The following is a 16,611-nucleotide window of genomic DNA, read 5'->3' on the forward strand; positions in this document are numbered from 1 at the left end:
CCTTCCCTTTGCTACTGGAAACTGAGATTGCATTCATCTTCCTTGTTGCCGGTTGATCACCTCTGCTTGATTCCTTCAGGCATTGGAAACTTCAGCAATTGGTGGTATGTTTAGGGTACAACTTTCATCTTGTGTAACCATGGCATTCCCAGGATGATGTTGTATCCCATGTCACCATCTACTACTTCGAGGACAGTTGTTTTCATTACTCCTTCAGCATTCGTGAGCAGCAAAATCTCTCCCCGGGTCGTCACGCTCGTAAGGTTGAATCCAACGAGGAGCGTTTTTCCGGAATAATGCTTCCGGTGAGTTTAGCTTGATCAAATACTCTCTATTGTATGATATTAGCCGGACTTCCTGGATCCACTAGAACACGTTTAATCTTAAAATATAACACATTTAAAGAAATTACCATAACGTCATTGTGTGGTAACAACAATCCGTCTATGTCCTCCTCCATGAAAGTAATATCGTCTTCCCGGAGTCTTTTACTATGAGTTAGTGATACTTTCATCTTCTTCGCTGCCGAAAAGGTGACCCCGTTAATATCACCCCCTCCCCCCGGAGATCATATTGATCGTTTGGCGTGGGGGTTCTTCTCCGGTTTTTGAAGGTTTCGCGTTGTCTCTGTTACGACCATAATTGTTCTTAGCTCGGTCACTCAAGAATTTTCTAAGGTGACCATTCTTTAATAGTGTTGCCACCTCCTCCCGGAGGTGTCGGCAGTCTTTTGTTCGGTGGTCGTTCGTCCCATGGTATTCACACCATAAGTTGGGATCCCTCTAGTTGGAATCAGATCTCATAGGTCTCGGGAATCGTGCCTTTTTAAATATGTCTCATGGTTGACACCAACTCTACTATACTAACGTTGAAGTTATATTCCGATAACTTGGGGTAAGAAGGATCCCGAAACTCCGACATCTTTTTATCATGGAGTGATCTATTGTTTCGACCACGATCGGTCCCTTTGTTAACAATGAACTTGTTTGCTGCCCGAAAGTTTCTGCCACGGCCTTCAGTCCACTCGTAGGGCCAAAATCGCCCCCTTGAAGTCCTTCTGTCCGCGTCGTAGTAATCCTTTGATTTTTCTCTGCTCTTCTCCCGTACTTTGGCCGATGATGCCGAACAGACCTCGTTGTATTCGATCCTTATCTTTGACTCGTACCGGTTTTGGACATCTGCCCAAGTTGTTACTTAGAACTCAAGTAAGCTCTTCTTCAGCTTTCGGGAAGCGTTTGAGCTTCTCGAATTCAATCCTTTGGTGAATGCTTCAGCTGCCCACTCACCCGGGAAAGCCGAGAGCAACATTCTTTCTTTCTGGAATCGGGTAACGAACTCCCGTAGTAATTCAGATTCTCCATGTACGATCCTAAATATGCCGGCCTTCCGGGATTGTACTTTTCTGGCATCGGCATGAGCCTTGATGATTGAATCGGCGAGCATCTTAAAGGAATCTATGGAATACTCGGGTAACAATGAATACCACGTTAGGGCTCCCCTCGTGAGAGTTTCTCCAAATTTCTTTAGCATCACAGATTTAATTTCGTGGGGAGCTAGATCATTTCCTTTTACCGTCGCTGTGTAGGTGGTAATATGCTCTTGTGGGTCTGAAGTCCCATCATACTTTGGCATTTCAGGCATTTTGAACCACTTCGGGATTAGTTCTGGTGCCGCGCTCGGCTTGTACAACAATTGAGTATACTTCTTCGAGTCTGTGCCTTTCAAAATTGGCGGCGCGTCCGGGATTTGGTCCATGCAGGCGTTTACTTCCCTCATAAACTATAAAAGTTCATTTTTAACAGGTCGTTCTCGTTGTTGAGACCGGATCTACTCTCCCCGGTCCCGTTAGAGCCAACTTCACCCCTGGGAGTGTTGTTGTCGACTTTGTGCGTTGTTAGGTTTGTGGGAACACCGGGAGGAATTGGATCTCGTCTGTTTGTATTATTTGAAGCCCCCCGATAGTGCCTGCTTCAGTTATATCATAACCTGATCATGCCGCGTGAGATGGCCTATTGCTCTCGCAGGACCCTCGTCGCATCCACGACATTCTCCTCACCAGCATCATCGAGAGTTGCATCCCGAACCTATTGAGGGTACTGCCTCTTATGCACCGGCCCGGCGTCGTTATCTTCATTGTGGGTGTCACTGATTGAATCCTCGAAATGAGGCTGATCCTTTCGAATTTCAGGTTTGTGCGTGTTGTTAACAGTGTTATATGCCATTTTTATGATTTTTTCTATGACAAAATAATCAAATCGCGTTAGTAAAAAAGGCAAGGATCAATTTAATTGCATTGCTGTCTAGGCCCCACGGTGGGCGCCAAACTATTTACCCGTAAAACGGTACAGTTGAATTTATACATGGTTTCTAGACAAGTAAACTAATTTGATCATGAAATAATGCAATAATTGAAGAAATGTACAATACTTAGCCTTGAAATGTAGATGAAACGGCATAGATGACAATTTCGGAAACAAGGTTTCCGAGCACAACAATGATAAGATCAAAAAACAAGAAAGTAAGATTGTATTAAACTTTGTATAGAATACATTATAAGTTTAGCCAGAAAATTCATTTCCCTTACAATGATAACTGAGCTCACTATTTATAGCTATGTCTAGGGAAGGAGGACCTAAGATCGTGCCCTCCTTTAATGCCAATTATGAGGGTCATTGATGAAGATGTAACGATGAACATAAATGTCAAATTCTCTGTAACGAACCGTCGCTCTTAATGCTGCAGAATATTCCCTATTAAATGCTACCGGACGCAGAGCATTTAATACACTTTTATGAACGTTATCTCTTCCGGTGACAAGTTGAATGGTTGCGTTCGGTGTTCAGTCATCCCCGTCTTGGACTCCACGTGTCTTTTCTTTAGACGACCACGTGTCATATCATATTTCACTGTATACATTGCTCTAGTTAGAAATGATACAATACCTCTTGGAGGGGGAAGAAGTTCCCTAACTTCGATTATTGAAATGAAAATTATGAGACAAAGTTAGCCTCTCGTGGCACTTGACAAACATCTTTTTCATCTTAATTCAGGTTTTTCTGAATTAATTCTTAGCCTTTCCAAATAATTTTTTAAATAGTAGTTACTAATGAAAGGACACACCTATTTAGAGGAGACACAATATAAATAATAGTATTTTAATTTTTTAATTTAATTATTATTGTTACTAAAGTATATTATTAGAAGGATAATTTGGTAATTTAACTTTCTAGTTTAGGGCTTCCCACTTTTAATATAGTGTATATATAGATTTATAGATTTGCAGTAAACCAAAATCTGATAGAATTATAATTAGGAAAGGCAACAAGATTCAAGAAAAGAAAAACAATTGTGCACTCTTTTATTTATTTCAAATAAAAGAAAGGAATCAGACTAAACAAGTTTATGAATTAAGCAATTGAATTGAAGTTTCTATATGACTTGATACTCCTTTGATATCAAGGATTAGGATAATAAATTTAGGATAAAATACTACATAAATTATTTACCAATTTTTTTGTTCTACTTTTTTGTTATTGCATTTGTATAAGAGATATTGTTATTATATATAATTGCATTAACTTCGTTACATTTGATCGGAATAATTATTGATAGATCAAAATGTAGAGAGGTAAAATTCGAAACATATAGCAACGTCGTTGCCAAAGTTCTATTTAGAAGTTATGTTCATACCTTTCTAATTTCCAATGGTAATAAAATCATAATGAGAAGTTAAGACTCATAATTAATAGTTTCTTAATAATAGATTTGTAAATTAGACAGAAAAAAAATATGATTTTTTCATTACATAGAAAGTAAATTAAAGTACCTCATTCTTTTTCATTGCTAGCTAGATGCTCTTTTAAGTCAGATGCATAAAATTATAACAAAGTTGGCTAAAATGCCCTAAGTGGCATCTCCATGATATGTAATATTATCGGTTCTTAGTAGTACTAATATTAGTATTCCAGTTTCTCAAAAAGAAGAGGGGCTTGACGGGCCTTGCCAGTTTCCCAAGTTTCATATTCACATTTGTTTCCAATTGGGCTTTTATGTGAATCAGATTGGTCTAAAGGCCCACATGAGGATGATTTTCATAGATATCCACTTTTAGGATTGTTGTTTGGAATATAACCAGTTTTTGCAGAGTAATTGAAAAATAACCACTAACTTAAAAAGGTGATATAAACAGCACCTTCTTCATACAAAAATGGTGTATAAAAACCGCTTCTTCATCTATGCACATACAAAAATGGTGGGAGAGTAAAAAAATTCGAAGTATAATAAAAAATTTACAAAGACTGAAAAATCATAACCTTCTTTGAAGAGAAAAGTTTTTATTAAAATGTACTACATAATGTAAAAATAAAATAACACAAATATATACAGTTAATCAATATAAACAACTCTTTACACAACAATTCTACGTCAAACTTGTCGAAAAAAAAAACATATAATAGTAAAAATAGCACGGACTAGCCAGTTTTCGGACTGGTCATTCAAAAATAGCTGACGTTTGCCAAGTCATTGAAAAATAGCCACTATTTTGCTGCAACAGAGACCGGTCCAGCATAATATACTGGAGTTCGATGCACCTGTGTATGAACTTCCAGCATATTATGCTGGACCGGCATACTTTGCTGGCTACAGTAATATACTGGAGTTCCAGTATATTATAATGGAATTCCAGTATATTATGCTGGAGTATTTTCCGGATTTTGAATAGTGTTTTCGTTGAGATTTATCTTTACATGAAAAGTGGCTAAATTTCGATGACTTTAAAATTATGACTATTTTTGAATGACCATTTGTAAATCTAGCTATTTTTGAATTTCTCCCCGTATAATATCACTCTTTTAGAGCTATTCGATTGTAAATACTTACTAAGTGCCAGCAAGACAATAATTAGACACATTTGGAGAAAAGTAAACAAATATGCAGACTTGGAGCTAGCAAATGTAGGTTACAAACACAAAGGAGGTTTGCTAGTATGGAGAAACATGATCAAGGAAATAAATTTTTTGCTCCAACCGCTAAGCAATGTAAGTATTACTAATATTTTATTTAGTATTTCAATATAAAAAGAAAATCTAAAACTTATTGTCGGCCGATATCGAGATATTGCGGCATCACGTCATGAAGCGGCGATGCATTAAATATTCTTTCCTAAGAATATAACAGTTCCTAATATGATTTCAATTGTCTAAGGTACTAGTACGCGCGAAATCTAGATAAATAAATCTAAAATCTAAAAAATACTTTTATTATGATTCTTCAAAGAATTATCAAATAATACATATTAAAAATTTATTAAAAAATTTCAAATAAAGAGGTTGGGATATTTTCTATTTTAATAATTTGCTTATTTAAAAATCTTTTGGTAAAGATATTAATTTAACTCATTGGATCTTGATAAGTAATTTTTTAGCTAAAATAATAAATGTTGCCATAATAATTTATAAGTTATAAGGAGAGATCTGTTTTAACATTCTTTACCTAAAATTGAAGGTCCTAAAGTTCCATCACATTTATAAGTATTAATTTTGATTTTAATTTGATTTTGGAAAAATCAGTTTTGAGTTTAATTTTTGAAATAAACTATTTTTTTGAATTATTTTATGTCTGAAATGGAGATGGCTTATTCATCTATTTATTTTTTGAGTAACTGCCGAAGGTTTATTATACAAACACTATATTAACATTAGTTTGATGAATTAGGTTACAGAGCCACAAATCGATGTAGATTCTTTATTTTGCAATTTTCTAGTTTTTGTTTAACAAAGAATTATTTTGTAGTTTTGTAGTTTTTGTTTAACAAATAATTATGGGTTTCTCTAATGATTGTTGAATTATATATAGGTAAAATGTTATTTGAGTTTAAATTAAATACCTAAATATTAGGAGTTTATACATAGTTCAAATAAGGAAAAGTTTAATATCAAAGTCCTAAATATTAGGAGAATAATTAAATGACCATTATATCTCATATGAACTTTATTTTTAAAGGGTAAAAAAGGCGAATGACATTTCGCTAATGATATTCACGCTTTTAATATAGTATATAAATTTTTACCCAAATAGTCGGCAAACATTGATTATATATAGTTACAAATATATTACATATAAATTATACATATACTATATATTTGTTAGCTATTTTTAATTTAAACAATTGGGTTACCAACTATTTAAGTTAATTCTTCATTTTCTACTTTCTACATAAAAAGTTTTCTCATAGGAAGAAGCCAAAAACATGTTATTTCAATTGTCGACGGTAGTAACAAATTAAATGTGGGAGGCGCCGTACATATACTATATAATTAACCACTTGGTAGTTCAACTGACATAATACAATTGATATTAAATAATAAACTTTGCATATTAATTAAGATTTAAATAGTTTTCTTCCTGCCTATAAGGAACACTTATTGGTAGATAGTCAATGATTTTTTGGCCAAGTGCCACTAGTTCCAAATTGCAATAGCATGAAAGGGTCCTCTCAAAAGGGTTTCGTTGGATCTTATTGATTACTAGCACTATATATTAATGGCACGAGTTTATTTGTATACACTCATTAGGTAACCAAGAACGTGACCCTTTGCCCCTAAAGAAGACAAGTTTACCACCCACTTATCTGCCTTTTCCTAACTCAGAAATTTCCCTCTTTATTATTTCTACCTCTCCTGATCACTTATGCCCTTTAACTTGCCTCCCTTTTTACATTAAAATCTAGAGTTCCATTTTGTCTTTCTCCTGTTTTTTCTTAATACAAGATCTTATTTTCTTATTCCTATAATTATGACTTTGGCAAACAGGATCATCATATTTCTGCTTAGGCTTTTAGCCTTGGGGGCTAGTGTTGCAGCCATTGTTATCATGGTCACCAGCCATGACTCTGCTCAAGTCTTGGGCATGACCTTTGAAGCCAAATTTGCTAACACGCCAACGTTCAAGTAAGTTGATCATAATTTTCATGAATGTCTTTAACATGAGTAAATATTTCTATTGTCAATCACATGCACGAACGTAGTACATGTCGACTTACTCATAGATTTCACAAAATTTTCGAACTCTCTCTCTCTCTATATATGTGCAAAAAATAAGTATAAATAGAGTTAGATATACATTTCAGAACTCATTCTCTTTAACTCGAAAAACACTCACAACGTTTAAATTCTGAATCCATCACTTAAAATAAGTTGTTGATGTTTCAGGTACTTTGTTGGAGTGAATATACTAGCAAGTGCCTATTCCCTCATAGTTCTTTTTTCCCCTACCAAGAACTTGCTGGGACGCATTATACTCATTTCAGATATCGTATGTATCTTTTCTTGATAGTAATAACTTTTACATAGATTTTCGTGGCTTAGACTGATTCAATCTTTTTCTTTATTGTTGTGAAAAAAATGGAGTAGATTATGACATTGCTGTTGGACTCAAGCATATCAGCATGTTTGGCAATAGCACAAGTGGGGAAAAAGGGGAACAGTCATGCAGGTTGGCTACCAATTTGTGGACAAGTTCCAAAGTTCTGTGACCATGTTGCTGGATCTCTTATTGCTGGATTTGCAGCTTCTATTCTCTATTTTCTTCTTCTTCTTTGTTCTTTTCACAATGTTCTAAATCTTTACACTCTCAAAGCTTAGACTTATAATCCTCCTTCTTCGTGGAAATTTTACAGCTTTTTGTTGATCTTTTCTTAAAGAATATCATTCCCCCGGCCCTATTTTGTACTATTTTTTGTGTTTCTAGATACATGCTATATGTAGTTGAAATATTGTAATGCGAAAAGAAAGATTTAAAGACATCTTTGTCATGTTTGGTATGCTTATCTTCACATAATATAAATATAATTAATGTTTCAATCTTTTGATGGTCAAAGATTAGTTTAACGTTGTAATCTTTTCTGGTTGATAATACCAAGGATCTTTGTAGCAGTTGTGATTTAGTATTTGTTAAAGGATTCCGGTGTTTATATATGAAACAACAAAATTGTAAAATATAGTAGTTTTTTTTTTTTGGTCGTTGTTGTCATTGTTGGTAGTTTGTCATTCTCATTAGCAACTAAGATTTGTTAAAACTAGTACTAATTAATATAATCTAAACTTGATTTGGTCTCCACTCCCTGTTGACACATAAGAGTTGATATGGGAGAAGATTTTTTTTTTTTGTTTTTTTTGCGTGTGTTTTAAGAGCCATAGATGAAGTATGAGTTTTTCCAAATATGTTTCTTTTGCTGGTAAATTTTCCATAAGTTTTGTACTGAACAAAGAAAAATATTTAAACTTTTATACAATGATAACATAAAGTTTTTTTTTTTGCTAAAAAAAACTAAAAGTGGGGTTGATATGAACAACAAGGCAAGTAAACTTCCATAGAAGATGAAATTGCACTTATCGCGATTAAATGATCATTACATTACCCGTCTCCCAACATTATAGTATTTAAAGATTGAATGAAATTTAACTGCAACCTGAAAACATAAATCTGTTACCCGACCGAGATTTCATTCTGGAAGAAATAATGAACTCTGCATTTCCAATTCGAACATGTTACAAATTGTTGCTGTTCTTAACCTATAATGCTATTCTAACAAAAATTTTATTTTAAGAGTTCAATGATTCATAACTCACATACTACACAGAGTCACAGACAACTGTTCTGGTTTGATGCGGTTCTCTGTTGTTGCACTGGTGATTGTAATCTTAATTGTCCTTCTTTTGAGTCCTTATGGCCGTTGATTTAGTAGTGGTAGATGTGGTCTGTGTACATATGTGCTGTCATGTTCAGGGAATGAAGCATGGCTTCTCCTTGTTTGTTGAATTTGAATACACATAATCCTCCATTATTTATATCCACGGAACGAAACCTGAATCAATATAAAATTAGACCTGTCAACAATAGTGGCTGAAGAAACCAACTTTTATATGTACTAGTTGAATTGTTAGAATAGATAAAAAAATACATGTAATTTTCATAGTGACGAAAGAAAGTTTTGGTATACGCCAGGATTGATTTTAATATCTGTAGGAGCATTTGGCTTGGCAGCTGTCATAACTAAAGGGTTAGTTTAATTTTGTGCGCGGAATATCATTAGAGTTAATCGTACAGGGGATTTGAGAATAAGCTCAGAGTATTTTAACATGTTGTAGCAGACTTATTTTCCAAGTTACTGATCCCACGTTTTTGGACCATTACATATAATTATCTTTTAAGTGACTTGATACTATACAAGTTCATTTACACTATCCGTGTATAGAAGTACCTTTCTGGCCCTAGTCCAAGAGCTGTGCAGATCAATGCTCGTAAAATAGATTTGTGCGTCACAACCAAAAAGTTCTCTCCCTGATGAAGAACCAGCTATATCAGTATATTGTGTTGCAATGCAATCAACATAGATCAGTTAAGCAGTACTTAGAACTTACCGGTGTCAATAAAATTTCTTCCCATGCTTCATATGCTCTTCCCCACAGTTTCTGAAGAGGGTATACACCGTCTACGCAAAAATTAGACGGATCTTCTCTCCAAGTTGTATACTCCTTTGGATATATGCGCTTGGCATCCTCTGCCTCCAAACACTAAACATCATTTAGAAAACTGCTAATGCTGTTGAACTGATCTAAATGCATGCAAAAGCTTAAATGATTAAGCCTTCCTGTTACAATATTGAGGTTATAGTGACTCAAAAGAGGTAATAGTAAAATCACATTATTTCAGCAGTGAATGAGGCAGACCATTTTTCATGCCTTCAAGAAAATACAGATGGGCCTCCTTCAGGGAATCAAGAAAAACCAGAGGCTCTTCTTTTTCTTGCCATATGATTTCAGCGGTCGTCTGCAGAAGACATTGTTGTTATCACTTAATAACTGCATGTTTAGTAAGCAAAAGATAATTGCACAACGCCATACTCTAACCTTGGCGCGTGATATTGGACTAGAGAAACATTGGTCAAAGTGCATATCAGACAAGGCCATCTTGCACCTTTCTGCTTGCATTGCTCCTTTTTCAGAAAGTATAGATAAGTTTGAGCTTCCCTACATGTACAACCCATTTGGTTAGCAGCTATAGAACAGACAAGTCACAAATTAAAAAAGAGGAAGTTAAAAGACATGAGTTCCTTACAGCATTAAATAGGATTTTACCTCTTTGAGTCATGCTAGAGCCCGACCACATTGGGTGAGAAAGAATGAAAATAAATTGTCGGGCAAGTAGATCGACTCAAGTGCTACATTATGTGAAGTAGGAGTTACCTCTAGAATCTTGGACCAGGCCTGAGAGGATGTCAAGCCCTCAAGGGGGGGGAGCATGTTATACCCTGTCCCCCATCTGATAAGTGGATTTACTTGAAATATAAGCCTTAAAATGATTCACTATTGACAACTTTGGTTTTCTAGATTAAGGGAGGACAAGAGACACTTGAGTGTGTGAAGACAAAATGCAATATTTTTTTTGTGCCAGTGATTGGATTTAGGTTCTGATAATGAAAGTAGAGAGGGTCTTAAAAGCATTAATTGAGTGAACCAGGAAGGCACTGAACGAGAAACGAAATCTCATGCTATAGATTATATCTTTTTTGATGTACTGAAAAGAGAAGGTAATTTTTGACATGAATAAAATGTTGAACTGACAACAGGATCAGAGATGAACTAGTGATAAGATACCAGTCTCAAATGCAGTTTTAAGTTTGTCTGCCTGGACTAGGAAAACCCACTTCAACTAACACATCTTATCATTTATCAAGGAAGTTATGTTTTAGTTAGGGGCACAGAATTCAGATAACCTGTCTTTGCAAAAAGAAAAATGTAATGCTCCATAAGTCTCGCATCAGTATCGAAAGATGACTTTGATGTTCTTAACTAGGCACATGTCCTCAAAACCATGACTAACAAAATTTTAACTTCAAGTATTAGCTCAGACTAGCAACACCACTCTTGTTCCAGGGCCTCCAGACTAAACATAATGGCCTTGCACCAGAAAAGATTTGCACTTCTTGGTTATCTCCTATTGAGTTTCTTATCCTGAGTTAGCATGATTACTTAGACGAAAATTGAAATCATGTAATGTTTGGTTTTAAGTGCGAAACATGAAGATTGAGTGCCTCATATTGTTCAGCCACACTGGCTGGCGCACAAACTCAAATGCCCTTGTCAGTGGTTCATTGACCTTTAATATCAAGTTCTCAATGGACCCCGGAATGGCTAAATTTTCTGGCAACGACTCAGCAACTTAAAATTAGGATAATCTGGTTATCTAAGTTGGAAAGTGGCATTCTTTTCTGTACTTCCATTATACATGTCAAAACTTAGCAATACAGGGAAGAGCATTGTCAAGGAATTAAAAACACTCTTGTAAGAAAGAAGGTGGAGGAACATGAAATGAGAAGATGAAAGACAAACCTGAACTCTACCTTCTTCATTCCAAGAGCTGAGACCATGCCTTACAAGAGTAACTTTCTTTGGACAAGCCAATGCTTTTCTAGTTAGAGAAGTTGTGGCTTTTTCAAAATCAAATGCTCCACCAGTCAAAGGAGTATCATACCTAAATCTCTCTGTTCAAGAATTAATGTTAAAAAGTTAATTTCAGCTAGCAAAAGTAGGACTCTAACATAAACAAGTACTAGACACATAATGAAGAGTTAAAAAAAAAAAAGGTAGCCCGATGCAAGAAGCATCCCGTGTTCACGCAGGGGCCGGGGAAGGGCTGCAATCAAGTCCTTGTTTATGATAGAGTATAGCAGGAAATTGGAGTTTTAACAGGAAATGGCTAGCAATCAAGGATCCAGCTCCTCTCCATTGAACATGTCCAATTTAAATTTTAAACACCAACGAAGTCCACTGAATAGAACTTCAAATTTTCCACTCAAGTATCATAACATGGATCAACCCATTCTTTGTTAGATAATTAATCAGTAAGATATCAAAAAATACAAACTAATCCAAAATAATTACATACTATCAAAGGCAGATGGAGTAATTGTCTATAGGTTCAACTTAAACCCATTATCTTCAACACGGAACATAGAGTATACGTGAAAACTGCACTAAAATTTCAACAAATATTAAATTTCGAAACCATATATTTAAAAGCACAACTAGTAGTTGAGTGCTAAGAAACTTAAAGTTGAACATGTCAAGTTTAAATCCTGGATCGGTCTGTGCATACTAAGAACAACAACAACAGACCCAGTCTTATTCCACACTGTCTGTGCATACGATATATTTAATTTGTCTTTACTGGTACTAATCACGAACAAGATGCAGTCCCACACAACACATTATATTGTTATCAAGAACAACTTTTTTATTAAAGAAAAAAAAAAGAATACTAGATGATTCTTGTTTTTAGTCCACTAGAATTTGAAAGATTACCTGTTGTAGTAACTGGTAACTCGGGACTTGAAGTTGAGCAGCGAATACTATAGTTTATGTTCGAGCTAGAATGAAGTTTAGGGCGTGGAAATTTATTAGAATTGGAAATGGAAGGGAAAGAGAAATAAGGGGTAATAAGAATAGTTCCAGAACTCATCTTCTTAAAGTGTTAATTCAGTGTAGTACTTAGGAGTTCTGTTTTTGCTATTTCAAGATTGTTTCCAGCTTTGTTTGCCCATGAATTTCGAGGGGCTTCTACGAACGAGAAGAGCTAAAAATGACAGTTGAAACTTGTGGTGGGAGTTTAATTGGCTTTGGCTTTGCTACGATATGGAATTGTGGATATGCCTCTTACAGTGTGAATGGAAGATTCTTGCATTGTCCCGCCCAAAAAGACTATTTTTTTATTATTTTTTTTCTACTATTGACATTGTTTTATCTCAGCTTACCGTTAATTAGAAGGTGTGGAGATCACAGGATTACACTAATAGGCTAGGTGGTCTAAATTGTTCAACTCTTAGTTGTGGTATTAAGTTTTTATGGCTATCTTTAGTTTCTTTCATTTTAGTCATATTACTTTCTTGTTATTTATATTCTTCTTTTACCCGAATTCTTGGTATTGTTTCTTCTTATCTTTCTTTTCATTAATATAGTGTTTATACTTTCCTGAGCCGAGTGTCTACTGGAAACAACCTCTCTACTTTTACAAAGTGGGGATAAGGTCTACAACTCTGCATACACACTACCCTCCTCATACCCTACTATGTGGGATTATACTGAGTATGTTGTTGTTGGCATTGGTTCATTTTTGGTACTACTAATCAAAATTTCAATTAATTAAAGGAGATTAACCTAAATAACCGTCTACCCAACCGCTTAAACTAAAAAATAATCTACTAATATATAATATATATATATATATATATAATCCATATATAATAGGGGTTGCTCATCATCCACTTCCAACCAAAATGTTGTGAGTTCAAGTCACCCCAAGAGCAAGGTGGGGAGTCCTTGGAGGGAAGGATGCCGAGGGTCTATTGAAAACAGTCTCTCTACCCCAGGGTAGGGGTAAGGTACTGCGTACACACTACCCTCCCCAGACCCCACTAAGTGGATTATACTGGGTTATTGTATATATAATATGTGTATAATCTATGTATATCGGCTAGAAAAAATAAATAGTGAATTTGACCGGCTATTTGTGTAAAAATCCAATTATTAAATTCATAAATGAAACTCACAAGATCCAAAATAGAATTTGGTTACAAGTTTAGTAAAGGGAGGAGGCTTTGGGTCAGTATTTAAAGAGGGAATTCGTTGCACCAAAGCTATTGATTACTATCATTTGCGATCTCATTTTTGTACAGGAACCAACGCGGGCTAAACCACATTAGTTGGGCCTAAACCCTAAAACCTTATCTTGTGGACCAGTTAGAGGTGTCAAAATGGGCTGAGTCAGCCCAGATTTAACGGGACAAAAGCTTAAGTGGTTAGGATGAGCTGGCCCTTCAAGAAGTGCCTATAGAATGACAGCCCAACTCAGCAGAGGGCAGCGGGGTAGGACGGGCTGACCAAATTAGGAAAAACTAGCTTATATAGCTGCTCCAAAAAATAATAGGGATTTTTTCCTTTCTATACAATGTTTGAAATTTATTTACTAAAATTGTCCTAATTTTATATATTACCCGCCCTAAACAAGGATTATTTACAAATTATATACATTCCACTTTAAAAGGCTCCCAATTCATTATTAGTGTCTTAAATTAGGGGATTCTTTTCTTAAAAAAAGGCATAACTTAAGGGAACAATGGTGTTAACCACGTTTGAGTATCTGATGGTGGCAATAGCAGCTCCCGTCATCGAAAAAGTGTAGGCCCGAAGTATACAATCCTAGATCGTGTTGAGTTGTTGGAATAGCTTGAGTGATTGGAAAGATTGGCTTGAACATCAAGTGGACTATGAGCCTCGAAACAATAAATTACTTTGGCTACAAAATGTCTGAACCAGTCACAAATTAAATTTGGTATTGAACTCTTTGAAGGTGATTGATTTTTTCATTGAATGGCTCTGTTGAAGCATTGTACTACTGTCCAAAGTTTGATGAAAATCCTCCTCGACGATGTATTCAGGTGTTTGACTCTCCATCATTGGCAACCATTAAAAATCTTTGAAGCTTTGAATTCGAATTTAGGTTTTCAAAAACTATTATTTGTTTGAATTTGGTGTTGTTGCAAATAATTGGGAATATTGTTTGGAGTTTATATCTCAATTTTGAGGGTGTTTGGTGAAGATTAGACTTGATTTTGGCTGAATTTCAGATTGAAACTCGAAGAAAAAGAAGAACACATGACATACAATATACTTACGAAATTGTATGTAGATTGTATTTTGTTGCAGTTATATATATATTTTTTATTTGAATGTTATATGAAAGTTGAAAAATAGTTATATAATGTATGAATCGTTGTATAAAATTTGTATTTAAGTTATCAATACTATCTTTTTATATAAAATTGCTGATATGTATCAAAATTTATCCAGAGATTTTACGAGGTTAATAACTATCGCGCGGGGCTAGTAAAGTATTCTGCTTCTAAATCATTATTGGTTAACCTACCCAATACACTAATTTATGACAAATTAATAAAACATATTTAAATTAACACTAAAATGGATACATCGTACTTATAATTAATATTATACAATTTGATGGTACAACAACATACAAATATTTTAAAAAAATTCGTACAAATTTAATACAAATTGATATATCTACAACAACATGCATACTAAAAATAAATTTCATACAACTAATTATATAGTATACATTTATTTACAACTTATCTACAACTTTCATATATTTTTTTTACCCATTTAAAATACATATACAACATCATACAACTTAAATACAACTTTTATACAATATGTCTTTTTGTATATTTTGTATCTGATTTGTATATATTTTGTATGTGGTGTGTGATTCTTCCTCTCTAAAATTCCAATCAAAACTTTCTCTCTTAATATAATTTTGATACATATCAATAATTTTATGTAAAAAGATTGTATTGATAACTTAAATATAAATTTTATATAATGATTCATACATTATACAAAAAAATTCAACTTTCATAAATAAATAAATAAATAAATAAATAAATATATATATATATATATATATATATATATATATATATATATATATATATATATATACAACATAATACAATTTACATACAATTATACTACAATTTTACTACAAATTCGTAAGTATATTGTATGTCATCTGTTCTTCTTCTTCGAGTTTCATTCTGAAATTCAGCCAGAATCAAGTCTAATCTTCACCAAACACCCTCAAAATTGAGATATAAATTTCAAACAATATTCTCAATTATTTGCAACAATACCCAATCCAAACAAATAATAGTTTTTGAAAATTCAAATTCGAATTCAAAGTTTCAAAGCTTTTTAATGACTGTCAATGGTGAAGAGTCAAACACCTTCAAAATTTATTGATTGACAATTTCAATTTGAACACCAATTGTGCAACATGAAAGGAAATTGCTAAGTTAAAACTCTATAGTAAAATGATTGAAATCCATTGATGAATTTCATTAAAAATATATACAACATGAAAGGATAAAAAATAGAATACATCAGAGGAAGAAAAATTGGAAAAAGAACAGAGAATGAGAGATTGAGAGATAGAGGGAGACGAGGAGAGAGAGAGAGAGAGAGAGAGAGAGAGAGAGAGAGAGAGAGAGCAGGAGGGAGAGAGAATAAGGATGAGAAATAATTGATTCCTTATTCAATTCCTAATATAAAGGGATACTCATTTAATTCCCAAAGTGTATATACTTGGTAAATTATATATGCCTATGAATTAAATTGAAACTTGAGTAGGGAGGGTACTGAAGTTTCAAATAGTGTATAGGAAGGTAAAAATCCAAAATAATATCCAATAAAATGTATATTTCTTATTTTTTAATGTATAATATACATATTTTTACATAATCAATGTATTTTTTTTTAATATATTTAGCTAGCGGATGTAATAATTTTTTGCCGTCCGGCCAAATATGTAACTTGTCCAAATTATCATTAAACTAGAGCATAATACAACAACAACATCATACTAGTATAGTCTCACAAGTGGGATTTGAGAAGAATAGTGTGGACGCAGACCTTACCCTTACCTTGTGAAGATAGAGATGTTTCCGACAGACTTTTGGCTCAAGAAAAAATA

At 34.0% G+C, this 16,611-nt stretch overlaps 2 protein-coding genes across 3 annotated transcripts; one reads left to right on the forward strand and one right to left on the reverse strand.

The window, feature by feature from the left end:
- Window positions 1-6,440: 6,440 nt before the first annotated feature.
- On the forward strand, window positions 6,441-7,864 carry LOC107818480 (CASP-like protein 1C2). Of its 2 annotated transcripts, XM_016644505.2 has the most exons (4): window positions 6,441-6,575; window positions 6,813-6,950; window positions 7,212-7,314; window positions 7,413-7,864. In XM_016644505.2, the coding sequence occupies exons 1-4, from the start codon at window positions 6,544-6,546 to the stop codon at window positions 7,641-7,643; spliced, it is 504 nt and encodes a 167-aa protein (XP_016499991.1). In that variant the 5' UTR covers window positions 6,441-6,543; the 3' UTR covers window positions 7,644-7,864. The 2 variants fall into 2 exon arrangements, with proteins under 2 accessions (XP_016499991.1, XP_075090984.1); XM_075234883.1 differs by lacking the exon at window positions 6,441-6,575 and having other exon boundaries at window positions 6,646-6,950.
- A 645-nt stretch (window positions 7,865-8,509) lies between these two features.
- LOC107818479 (putative 2-carboxy-D-arabinitol-1-phosphatase) lies at window positions 8,510-12,695 on the reverse strand. Its single transcript, XM_016644504.2, has 7 exons — window positions 12,366-12,695; window positions 11,394-11,545; window positions 9,912-10,031; window positions 9,732-9,831; window positions 9,423-9,562; window positions 9,263-9,342; window positions 8,510-8,866 (listed from the first exon to the last, which is right to left on the reverse strand). Exons 1-7 carry the CDS (start codon window positions 12,520-12,522, stop codon window positions 8,740-8,742), a joined length of 876 nt encoding a protein of 291 aa, XP_016499990.1. The 5' UTR covers window positions 12,523-12,695; the 3' UTR covers window positions 8,510-8,739.
- Between the last annotated feature and the right edge of the window lie 3,916 nt (window positions 12,696-16,611).

Source organism: Nicotiana tabacum, chromosome 17 (assembly GCF_000715075.1).
Source record: "Nicotiana tabacum cultivar K326 chromosome 17, ASM71507v2, whole genome shotgun sequence".
NCBI lineage: Eukaryota > Viridiplantae > Streptophyta > Magnoliopsida > Solanales > Solanaceae > Nicotiana > Nicotiana tabacum.

Bases quoted from the DNA above. Each gene is read 5' to 3' on its own strand.
- LOC107818480 (XM_016644505.2), top strand. From the start codon at position 6,544: ATGGCACGAGTTTATTTGTATACACTCATTAG. The intron at 6,576-6,812 runs GTAACCAAGAAC...TTTGGCAAACAG, and splicing joins TATTTGTATACACTCATTAG to GATCATCATATTTCTGCTTA. The intron at 7,315-7,412 runs GTATGTATCTTT...AAAATGGAGTAG, and splicing joins TTATACTCATTTCAGATATC to ATTATGACATTGCTGTTGGA.
- LOC107818479 (XM_016644504.2), bottom strand. From the start codon at position 12,522: ATGAGTTCTGGAACTATTCTTATTACCCCTTATTTCTCTTTCCCTTCC. The intron at 10,032-11,393 runs GTTTGTCTTTCA...TTGTACATGTAG, and splicing joins ATGAAGAAGGTAGAGTTCAG to GGAAGCTCAAACTTATCTAT. The intron at 9,343-9,422 runs GTAAGTTCTAAG...GTTCTTCATCAG, and splicing joins AAGAAATTTTATTGACACCG to GGAGAGAACTTTTTGGTTGT.